Source organism: Sinocyclocheilus grahami, unplaced genomic scaffold, assembly GCF_001515645.1.
Source record: "Sinocyclocheilus grahami isolate Dianchi unplaced genomic scaffold, SAMN03320097.WGS_v1.1 scaffold1753.1, whole genome shotgun sequence".
Classification (NCBI taxonomy): Eukaryota; Metazoa; Chordata; class Actinopteri; order Cypriniformes; family Cyprinidae; genus Sinocyclocheilus; species Sinocyclocheilus grahami.
The window spans coordinates 126,332-138,444 of NW_015506932.1; the positions used below are offsets into that span (position 1 = coordinate 126,332).

General features: G+C 40.3%; 1 protein-coding gene across 1 annotated transcript in view; it reads right to left on the reverse strand.

The window, feature by feature from the left end:
* Positions 1–6,626, reverse strand: part of LOC107572460 (GTPase IMAP family member 8-like) — a 55,631-nt gene extending 49,005 nt beyond the window's left edge. The window contains exons 1-2 of the mRNA XM_016258879.1: positions 6,425–6,626; positions 1,529–1,871 (exon numbers count right to left, since the gene is read on the reverse strand). Of these exons, the coding sequence (XP_016114365.1) occupies positions 1,529–1,871; positions 6,425–6,626 (545 nt within the window). The remainder of the gene's footprint in view (positions 1–1,528; positions 1,872–6,424) is intronic.
* Between the last annotated feature and the right edge of the window lie 5,487 nt (positions 6,627–12,113).

Consider the following 12,113-nt stretch of genomic DNA (forward strand, 5'->3'; position numbering starts at 1 on the left):
CTTTCTTTGCGTGAACATTTGGGCGGCGTTATGCAAATCTTCCCACATCATGACGTAGACATGTGGGGGCGTGTTAGAACGAGCCGTTTTAGGGGGGCGTGGCTGACTCTTAACTTTTATAAAGAATATCTCTTTGGATTTGAGACTTTAGTCTTTGCAACTTTACAGATCTTCTTTATGCACCAAGAGCTTGTAACACTCCAAAGAGAAAGGAAAAATTTTAAATCGCATCATATGACCCCTTTAAAATAGCGGGGACGGTTACAATGCGGTACCAACCTTGGCCACCACTATCAGTATGCATCAAATTTAATGCTTAAATCGCTTTAAACCTTGAAGAATATATTTACACGAAGGATAACAGAATAATATATCAGAACGTAACTTTTCATTTAAATACACAAAAAAACAAGTGGCTGCAGTGAACTCTTTTGATCGCACCTCACAAGCTCTACCTCTTGTATGTCTTCTCACCAGAAGCAGTACATTCAAGATCTTTTTCAAAATGTTCATTTGTTTAGACCTGATAAACAAGTTCTTTGTGCATTACTAGATCTGTTTCATTTTGCATGTTGTTTTTTTTTTTTGCTAAATTAACAAATTAATAAATTACTTTTGTTATATTTCTATTGTAAATCGATGTTTTAAAATGTTTACAGAAGTAGAATTGTTATAAAGCAAAGATAAATAAGGTTTACATATAGTTATTTTAGCCATAGATAAAAGCCTTCAGTGGGGGTGTGGTGAACAAATAATGCTATTAAAAGACATTTTCTTTTGAAGCACTCCTGATTGAATATTGCAAGGTCAATATTTATCAAATTGGCACATCAGTAAAAACAAATTCATATCTGAATAAAAGTGACAGGCTTCTAATCATTTTCAACCTCAATTTCATCCTCATTTTCACTCATTTGAGCCGTATAGCTGCTACTAATACTACTATTAATGCTAATAATTTTCCATTACTGTACAAGCCATTGGTTATTTGTTCACAGGTTAATTTTTTCTGGACGTGTATACTAAATATATGGCAAAGTCAATATTTATAAAATGAGTTAAAACAAATACATATTTGAATAAAAGTGATAGGCTTCTAATAATTTAACCTATTTTTTAAACATTATGAACAACATAGTTACTAGTGCTATTATTAATGCTAAAATTTTTTCCAACATTACTGTACAAGCCATTGGTTATTTGTTCACAGGTTAATTTTCTCTGGACATGTGTGTACATTGAACGGGTGTAGTACTTTCCTTGATTTCTCTCCACCATTTTATCTATCTTTTCCAGTAGTTCTGTGACCTGAGGCTGCTTCTCTCTGTTGTCATTTTCTAATGAATGATATTTGCCAGCACAGCTGATAACAAACTGTCGCAGATCTTCATTCTCTTCTATATGATCCTTTAGTGTTTTCTTCTTCAGATAATCAGCATGAGTGAAGAGAGTGAAGACGTAGCGTGACGCTTCTTCTCCAAAGTTGTGCTGAACCCATTTGACTGTGTTCTTCTCTTCATCTGTGTACCTCTGATCCAGTCTGATGACCAGCAGGAACACATGAGGACCAGGAGCAGACATCTCCAGACACTTCTCTATTTCAGCCTTCAGTCTTTCTTCAGTCATCTGTGTGTCAGGTTTCTTATCCTTCTTTTCACCCATCAATGTGTCAAACAGCCCTGGAGTGTCAATTATGGTGACAGTCCTTGAACCTATTCTTGTGTTTTTTATCGCACAATTTTGAGTAACTGATTCTGGATTGAAGTCCTCTTTAAATGCATTTCTGCCGAGGATCGTGTTTCCTGTTGCACTCTTTCCTGATCCAGTTTTACCCAGCAGCACAATCCTCAGATTTCCTGAAGTAAGAGAGACTTGTTTTATGAAATAGTATATTTTAGCATGCAGTCTGCAACCCCACGGTTGTGCCTTAAATTGAAATATCTATATAAATGTACATTTTGTAATTGGAATGAAATCAATGTATCTACAATTGTCTTAAGTACATCACTTGTGTCATAGCAGGTGCTATCTCTTTAATTTTAATAATATTAATTCAATTGGTTGCATCTACAAATATAACTTACTGTGTATGTATAGGGTCAGGTTACAGGTAAAATGTTTCAGGTAACAAAAGTTATGATTCAATACCCAAATGGCAAATTTCCGCAAGTGGGAATTTGAAGAAACATAACAAAACAACCAACCAACCCTATTTGTGACAGTGAAATTATTATTATTATTATTTTGATTCAATATACTGCTTAATGTTACATAATCCTTCAATAAATTTATGTCCGCTTCCTACACTGTTACATATATTAAAAGCATAATTATAACAATTTTATTTGTTTTATGTATTTAAGTAGGTTTAAATAATTTTTCTTATATCACCCCAGAACTGAAAAATTAAGTGAAAAATTATTTTAGCAGTACAATATCTTTCCATTTAGCTGTTATGCTAGCATTTTGTTATTTGCAGATAAAACAATTACCTGTAATAGTTGCCATTTCTGCACAAAGCCTTGTAATGTTGAATAGTCAGCTCTAGAATCTCTTCACTAATTTTCAGTGCTCTCTCCTTCTCTTTCTCACAGTGACTCTCAGCACTCTGGTTACCTCCTTTTACATGTGATTACATGACTGAAGTTGCAAATCTGCTTTAACACTGATGCATATTGATATTTGTCATCCAATGGAGACCTCTGTTGGTTATATACCAGTAATGCATGTGCCTTTGTGTGCACTCACTACAACTGTACAGCTGTTTGAATGAATGTACATTTGTTTGAATATGGGTTATTCTATAATTAGGGATATATTTGCCATTTAACTATGGCTGTCACGGTATCAGATTTTTCACTACAATATTATCGTGGCCACTATTATTGGCCACGATACACTATTATTTTTTTGTTTTATTTTCATAGAACACACTTTAAATTAAACCTTTTCTATATTTTCTGATCTTGTAAAATTCTGAAACTTGTAAAATTTAAAATATACTGCTCAAAAAAATGTAAGGGAACTCTTAAATCACTTTGGGTCTCAATGAATGAAATATTCAATTTGAAAATCTTTATTTATATACATTCTATATCACAAAATTATGTGACAGCAGTCAATGGAAACCAAAATCATAAACACAGGATGCAAAGTCACACCAAAAATCTATGTAAAAACTGAAGTTACAGGCTGAAGTTACAACTTGGATTATGAATTGCTTTGATGAACTTCATGCAAGTCAGTAGTGTTCATGGCCCCCACATGCCTGTTTGCACTCACGACAATGTCTGGGGCCACTCCTGATGAAATGCCTGATGGTGAACTGGGGATCTCCTGCTCCTGGATAGTTTGTAGTGCTACTTGGCGGCTTCAGATGATCCAATACATAATGTATCGGAGGTTCTCAATTGGATTCAGGTCTGGGGAATGTGAGGGCCAGTCAGTTTCATCTAAAAACTGCCTACACACTATAGCCACATGAGGCCGGGCATTATCATGCACCAAGAGGAACCCAGGGCCCACTGCACCAGCATAAGTCCTGACAATGGATCTGAAGATTATGTATTATTATCATGCAAGAATTTAGTCCAAAGAAAGAATTTTGTACAAGAAAATTTACTATCCATCCCAACTGTTGTTTCTCCAGGTTGTGAGGAAATATAAAACTGTGTCATTGACAGTAGAACAGAACACTAAAAGAGAGTCTGCAAACTCTACCAAAAAATAAAAAATGGATTCATCACATGCAAATGTTTTGATCGCATGTGACCTTTGTTAATGCCAAGCAAACAATGCTTAAAGGGGTCCTATTATGCTCTTTTACAAAGTCTTGATTTTGTTTTGGGGGTGTACTAGAACATGCTCTCGTGCTTGGTGGTTCGAAAAACGCATTATTTTTCACATAATTTACATTATTACAATACCTTTCTCCCCATCCTGGCACAAACGACGCGATTAGTTCCGGCTTTGATGAAGGTCCGCCTTCCGAAAAACAAAATGTGTTGTGATTGGTTAATTAGATCAGCTATCAGTTCACCAGCTATCTGCGTGACACAGTTTATAGTTCTTGAGAGTATGGTACACCTCTCATTGCATGGCACAGCGTACAGACCTACCCCACACTGACTGCACCTGTACTTTGTAAGGGTGCAGCACTGGCCAAATCTTTCTCTCCTAGATAACCAACAGGGTCATCAAAGCGTTTGATCCAGTCCTGATACACTTCATTTCTCAAAAAAACCCATCCACCATTGTCATTGCTATTTCCAGCCCTATTTAGAGCCAGATCACCCCTGCTGCCTCTACCACGTCTCCCGGCTCTCCCACGCACAGCATGGCCACGTCTACTGCAGCCACTCCCACCTCTTTGGGGCAGCTAGTGCTACTTCCAGCCCTATTTCTCCTACCCCTGCTGCCTCTACCTCTAGCAACAGCTCTCCTATGGACACTACGACCACGTCCACCCCTGCCACCCCCATCCCGTTGGGCAAAGTGTCGAAATGATCACTTGTTTGTGCTTCGTGAACACTCACACCTTGCACGGCGGCACCATTGCGCTGCAAAGATGTACCGGGAGAAGCGCGATCATTAGATGACAGATTGTCATTTCCAAAAGGCAAATATTCTCCTTTAGAGTCAGAATCGGCGAATAACATTTGCAACACATCCTCACGGTACAACTTTTTATTAGCCATTTGGCGATTTTCTCTCACAAATCTAACAATTTACTCAGACGCTCTGAACTGAACTGCTTCCGCATCAATGACACGAAACCTCACTTGCTCTGCTCTTTCCTACACAATAGGAACATGACGTAATTTTGGTCTAGAATCGAAGTACTACATGTCTGCCATCTAGTGGTAGGGAATTCAAATGAGATATTACACCATATTAGGATCTACAGCCTATTTTATTAAGTATGTCTTGTCGCAATTTTGCGACTTTGGCGCTTAGAGGGTTAAGTCTTGGTAACTTTACGATGGCTCAAAACAAACCGTTGTAGCATAGCTATCGTTAATTTCACTTCATGCCTACCAAAAGATTACCACATTAGAATCCTTGAGAATTTATTGAAGACATTTCTATTAAGCAGAAATATACAGTATGATAAATACTTTTGGAATTACACCAGGCTACGAACCAAAGATTTCTTTACTTACAGACGTGGCAAACAACTTCTTATTCTTCTGGGCGACTGGCAAACAACTTCTTTCTGGCGATTACAAAACAACAACTTCTTCATTTTAGTGATTAACAAACAATGCAAACAACTTCTTCAACTAGTCTTCTTGATGTTTATTCCTGTTTCAAAGTTAATAAGAATGTGACTTAGTTGGATATAGGCGTGGCCTATGATGTCACATCCGGGTGGGCTGGGTTTGAACATGTGGGCGTGGCATTTGGCGTCACACATGGATGTGTGCAGGGCTGGATGTCCACCGCAGGCTGCAGCGAGATGCTCTTTGTTCCTAGAGGGCAACCCTAACTAAACACACCTGATCCAGCTAATTAAGGCCTTCAGACTGACTAGAAACTTCCAGCAAATTGTGTTGAAGCTGGTTAGAGCCAAAATCTGCAGGACACTATCCCTCCAGGAGCAGGATTGGACACTCCTGATCTAATTACTCAGCCTTTTCATATTTATTTATGCATTATTTTTACAGAGCTGCTCACTAGACAAAATTCTTAAGTTTGCAACTGGATTAAAGCCACAGCCATCCATTGAGTTCTTACACCAATTCTTCACCTTGGAATGCTTCACAGAGAGTGAAAAAGTTTCCAACTGCAAGCACATGTCATAGCTCTTGTGCAAAGGGAAACACAACAAACTTATCAACAGCTTGAGAACTCAGTTTACCTTCTGCAAAGTAAAAAAAATGGTCAAAGAGTTTAGAAAATTATAGTTGGTGACAATTCAACAAATTTGTGAACAACCTTAAATATTAGTTTTATGCTGAAAGAGTTTTAAACTGTTCTTATTACTGACTTTGAAAAATGAGTTTCAAAAAGGGTCTGAAAGAGTTTTGCATCAAATTTTGTATTGCATCAAATTTAATGCACATAACTGAAATGTACATAATTAAAATAAAGAAATGCAGTATTTCGAAAGGGTGTTTACTTTTTATATAATATGCAAGAAAAACTATATTAAGGGCACTATATAAACATGAAAAAATATTTTGTTAATGTTTTTTATCAATGTTTATGTTTAGCAGAATAGAAGTTGTAAAACCTGACTAAAGTTAATGTCTCCGCATACAATTAACAAATGTTCTAAAGCTTTGGTTTTACAATAATAAGAAGATTAAAACACAACAAATTAACCAAGTAGGTTTTCAAATTTGTTTTCACTCAGTCAGTGACAGTCGATGGGAAATTTCATTGCAGCACATTTGATATTTAAATTTCAAGTCTGCAATGCCTTCTATGGCTCTCAAATCCTCTTCCTGTTGCGCCTGGCTAAGATCAACACTGGGTTGTTGGACATTAACAGCAGGGAACTGGTCGCCCAATTCAACCGGGAAGTTATGAATTCCATGTTGTGCCAGAAGTGCCTCTATATTGTGCTCTCTGAATGGATCATCACCAAATACATGGTTGATAGAGGTGCTATCTACTCCCATGTTTGTCAGCATGCCATCTGTCCAGATCTGAGAGGTTGTTCAGTTATTTTCTGTCCTTAGACAGTGATGCTTCCACGCTTCACAAATCCTGCTCAGTCTACTTTGTATTTCAAGTAAGTACACAAGCTGAAGAGAAAGCTTGTGAATGTTATTTTCAGGATCTAGGGTGCCATTGTCATCAAGGCTGTAGAATTCATTGTAGAAAGTGTGCAAATCATGCAGGAGAGCATCCCTCCAACGACGCTCAATCCTCTGATTGTGCACTTCTGTGATGTGGCTTCTGTGCTCCACACCATGAACAATGCCACTTGTGTGTTTTCTCCACCATGATGTGGCAGCTCTGTTGTCTGTATTGCATTTCAAGTATGTTATCAGGCAAGAATATACATCTATTGCTCCATGAATGACTTATCTCCATCTGAAAAGAACCATGCACCAGAAAGTTATTTTACAATTCTAGAATAATTCTGGAATTCACAAAACAATTAATAAACAAGAATCAAAATGATTTGTAATTGTTTTATTTTTAGACCTATGCCAGGCCAGGGGTGTCTAAACTCGATCCTGGAGTTTAGCTCCAACTTGCCTCAACACACCCATCTTGGAAGTTTTTAGATTGCCTTTTAAGACCTTGATCAGCTAGTTTAGGCAGGGTAAGAACTAATGTATGCTGTTGAAATATTGTAAATATTTGTTTTAAACCAGGAAGACGAGCCATGGATGTGTGATGGATATCACCAGTGTTGGGCAAGTTACTCTTAAAAGGAGTAATCAGTAACCAGTAATTTGATTACATTTTCAAAATAATCACGTTACTGTTCTGATTACTTTATTTCAAAAAGTAATTAGTTACATTACTAGTTACGTTACTTTTTCTCCATGAAATTTATGAAATTCCAGCATACACGCTCCCGATAAATATTGGTTATTAAAGCATCAACACACAGAACACTGTTATTTTTAACTAAAGCAAGCGGCTGCTTTGTGCATGGTTTGGCAGAATACCAGCAAAGAGCGCTGCATTTATAATCTCTAAAAGACATCTCAGTTCATCGCAATCTCACAAATCTCGGTTATAACACAATAAGTATATGCATAATGAATCTTTCATAATGTCTACAATTCGTGTTATAATGAGGAGATTCGTGAGCACACAAATTTCAGCACTGCATTGCTTAATGCTACAAACACGTGTTATAGCCTAAACAGAAACTCTGCATACGCTTGCACCTGTTAATCGTTTATATTTTATATTAGTTCATGTTGCTTTTGTGCAATTGATGAATAACAATTTATTTGTTTTAGATATTTCATGTTTAGATATTTTCGAGTAAAGAGGGACAGCCATCTGCTTCCCGCGGTTCAGGACCCGCCACTGCTGAGGCACGGAGGAGAATGAGCTCGTGGGGATCTCAGGTGGACCTGGCCGATGAGTTTAAAGAGGGGCTTTCCCTCTCGCGCTCATCGGCGGCGGGCGAGAGACAGCCGCTGGAGGATGATGTTAGTTGGAGCAGTCAGGGTAATTAAAAAAGGGTCAGGGCGTGGGCTTGTGATCGACTCTGCGGGAGTGTGGGCGGGACGTGGCTCCACTTCGCTCACTACTGTGCAGACTCAGGTCCCGAGTTCACTACTGCGCAGACTCTGGTCCCAAATCAACGCAATATGTCCACGCCCTATTGGGACATTGGCGGCTTTACTTTTCTTCAGTGGAAGAGAGTGAAGGTGCGTCATACATCTTTTTTACAGTCTATGGTGGTGTCTATGCAGGAGTGCAAGCCAGGATCAGGGAAAAAGAGCCACTTGCGACGTCTGAACACATGACCTGAACATAGTGATGAATGATGCAATAAAAAACAAACATACCAGAAGTGGCACACAGTTCTATGGCACCGTTGAACATTTGTATGTGTTTTTGGCCACAGTATTAAAAGGTGGGCCATTGTCACTGACATCGACTCCACAGAGCCCTCAGCTCACTTGTGTGTAACACTGAAGCGACTATGTCCCACCTGATGGTCCTGGAGATATGAATCCATTGTTGCTATATGGTACAGATATGTGGATGTAATGAAAGTACTGACAAAAATATATCTGGCAAGTGACAAGAAGTTTGAGCGTGGTGAAGCAGCAGGAATAAAGAAAAAAATTAGGAAATTCACTTTCATTTTTCTAGTGGTTCTGCAGACTAAAATTTTTGAGTGTGAATGCTGTATCTTCAATGCTTCAAGCTACAAACACTGACATACAGAAAGCCGTGACATTGCTGGACAAGGCCATTCAGAGCTTATCTGACTATCGTGGAACTTCTGACCAGGCAAAGATGACAGCACAGACGCTCACAGAAAAATGGGGATCTCAGACAACTTTCGAAAATGTGAGAGTCAGAAGAATGAAACGTCATTATGACGAGTTGTGTGAAGATGAACGCCTGTCCTACACGGAACAATATTTCAGATTCAACATTTTTAACGTTAATCTGGACACAATAATCAATCGGCTCTCTCAAAGATTCAACAGTATGCAAGCAACTAGAGATGTGACGGTGTGGAGATTTTCACACGGGTATATAAACTTGCTTTATAACCGGTATTATGGGTAACACTGGGGAGGCGGGGCTTTGGACGCTTTCACTTTCAAATGTGCAATCTTGGTATCACATTTTACAAGAAAAGATAACTGTCTGTTGCGCTTCCATTTTTATACATTTCATTTTATAAGACTAAAACGAATGCTTGAAAGACGGATTCATTATTATTCTTAATGGAGAGCACAACAACAATACAACAGTACATTGACGTTAACAAATAAATTTACAAAATGAATAAAAACGAACAAGTCAAGGCATGGCATACACCACAAACTGTATTATATATCAACTAATAAATTACAGAAAGTTTAGCAAACACCATGGAATCAAATAAATAAAAGAAATAAATAAAAGAGCCTCCATAGCGTAACATCAGGTAAACAGCAAAGACAACAAGCTTTTCAAAATGAAAACAAAAAGAAGAGTAAAACTAACTTGGCTGTCGGTGACAGTGCTTGCATGTTTTTTGCCAAGAAATCAACTTGTTCACCTTTTCTTTTTTAAAAAGCATTCTTTTATTTTACTTTTTTTGAGTACAGTATGGAGCAGAGCAGACGCTTTCAAACTTAACTAATTTTTTTTAATTTCAATAAAAAGCTAAACGAAAGTGGGGGCGGTACCGCGGTGGGCAAGTATGAATTTGGTGTATGGCCAAACACTGAGTAATACTGGTAACACTGGCTACCCAGGGGGCACAACTGGGGGCAGTCATGACCTAATGTTTAGAGAGTCAGACTTGTAACCCAAAGGTCGTGGGTTTGAGTCTCGGGATTGTAGGTGGGGGGGTGAATGACTCTTCCACCCTCAATACCATGACTGAGGTGAGACCCTTGAGCAAAGCACCGAACCCCCAACTGCTCCCCAGGTGCCGCAGCAAAAATGGCTGCCCACTGCTCTGGGGGTGTGTGTTCACTACTCATTGCTGTGTGTGCACTTGGACGGTTAAATGCAGGTTAAATGCAGACCACAAATTCTGAGTATGGGACACCATACTTGGCTACATGTCACGTCACTCACGTTCCTGTCATTGTACATGCAAGGCCTTTGGATTTTGCCTTAGGATTCTGGACTGCAGTCTCTTATAGTGGCCACTCATGTTTGCAGCCCCATCATAACCTTGACCCTGAATGTTTTCTATTTTCAGGTCATTTAAGTGATGTTTTATTAACAAGTTTCGGGAGGAGCACGTGCAGATAATTAACACGACTAGTTCATCATCAGTAATTACACCATCTATCCAATCAGCACAAGAGAGAACCTCTATAAATAATCAAAGCAGCCTTACCTCCATTATCTCTAATCTTTCAGCATTGGCACATCCAATCGCCGCAAACATGTCAGTGATCGAACTTTTTCCAGACGACAACGTGTTCGACACCACGGGTCCTCCGGCTTCTCCAGTCGCCATTCAGCGCACCAGCGCTCCGCAGGATACCATAATTGAGCCCACGGCTGCAACACGGGGCCGCCGGCCTTCCCGCACTGCCGTCGCTCATACCTCCAGACACCGAGGCACGCCATCACCTTCGCCTTCCAGCCGTCAGCCACCTTCTCCAGCGTCCTCCTACGCTTCAGCCCGCAACCCTCGCCTCACACCTCCCCGTACCCCCTTCCCTACCCATGGCCCGCAGCCCCACCGTCCATCTCCAGCGCGAGCGTGCCTCCGCTAATGGCGCAGGCCCTGACGCCCGCCATTCCCCCTCTCCTTTTTCCTCCTTTTTCTTCCGCTCCCGGAACTGTCCCTAGCGTGAGCATGCCTCCGCTAATGGCACAGGCCCTGACGCCCGTCATTACCCCTCTCTTTCCCCCTTCCTATTCTGTCCCCAGAATTGCCCCAAGCATGAGCATGCCTCCGCAAGCAGTTCCGGCTACTACCTTTCCACTTCCCCTCGCTCGCTCTTCCTTCCGCCACGCCCCTACCCACCCCTCCGAACGCCCTCGCCTTGGAACCACCCCCCATGGACAGCAACATCAGGACACAGATCTTGGCAGGTGCGGATGTAGATCCTTTTTTTTTTGTCACCAATTTCACTTTCATCTGCAGATCGGCAAATTGACTGCGGCGGATTTTCTGTCACTTTAAAAAACACCGCTCACAACCCATCACGTATTTTATCATTTGCCGAATTCACGATCGCTTTCACCCGTTACATAGAAGTCACCTGCACTGTTTTTCCTCACAGGAGACGTGAGCTCGTCGATTATCTCGCGATAGTCGCCGAACTCGCGTTATCATACGGCGGTTCTCACTTTTACACTTACCACAAATTATTTGCAGCTAAATGCGCCATCCGAGTGGCCCAGTGGAACCAATGTCCTTACTGGGGGGCCTTGGACACCGAACTACTCTAGTCACTGTTACTGTGGATAGTGAGGAGGTCTTAAAAGGAACAGTGGAGTTTCAAGGTGAACCGTGCATTTACACTCGCACTGAACTAAAGAGACAACCTGTTAGAGCAGATGACAGACACATAATAGGTCTACAACTACAAAAGCAATTACCACAAGCCATGTATCTCAAAAAATTAAGAGATAAAAGAGCACATAATGGAATCTGGCTGTAGAGACGAGGCTCCTACCCCCAACATTAAAAAACATTTCTTGGGAAATATGACAGAAAAGCTGTCAGCACAGCAACGAGATGCTCAGCCTACAAATAATGCTAGGAAAAAAAATAAAAGTGATGCTGCACCCAAAAGGTGTTCAGCTCTGGTCATCGAGGAGCATAGAGATTTATCGAGAGCGATGCCAGGAGGACACGGTTTATCTGGATGCCTCATAAAGAAACAGAAGGGCTCTCCTTCTTTCTAACGCTGCCTATGTTTATGAGCTGGTTGTCAGGAATCTAGGTTACCTGTGACCACACCACAGACTCTGTGACATATTTCCTTGAGGCTTTT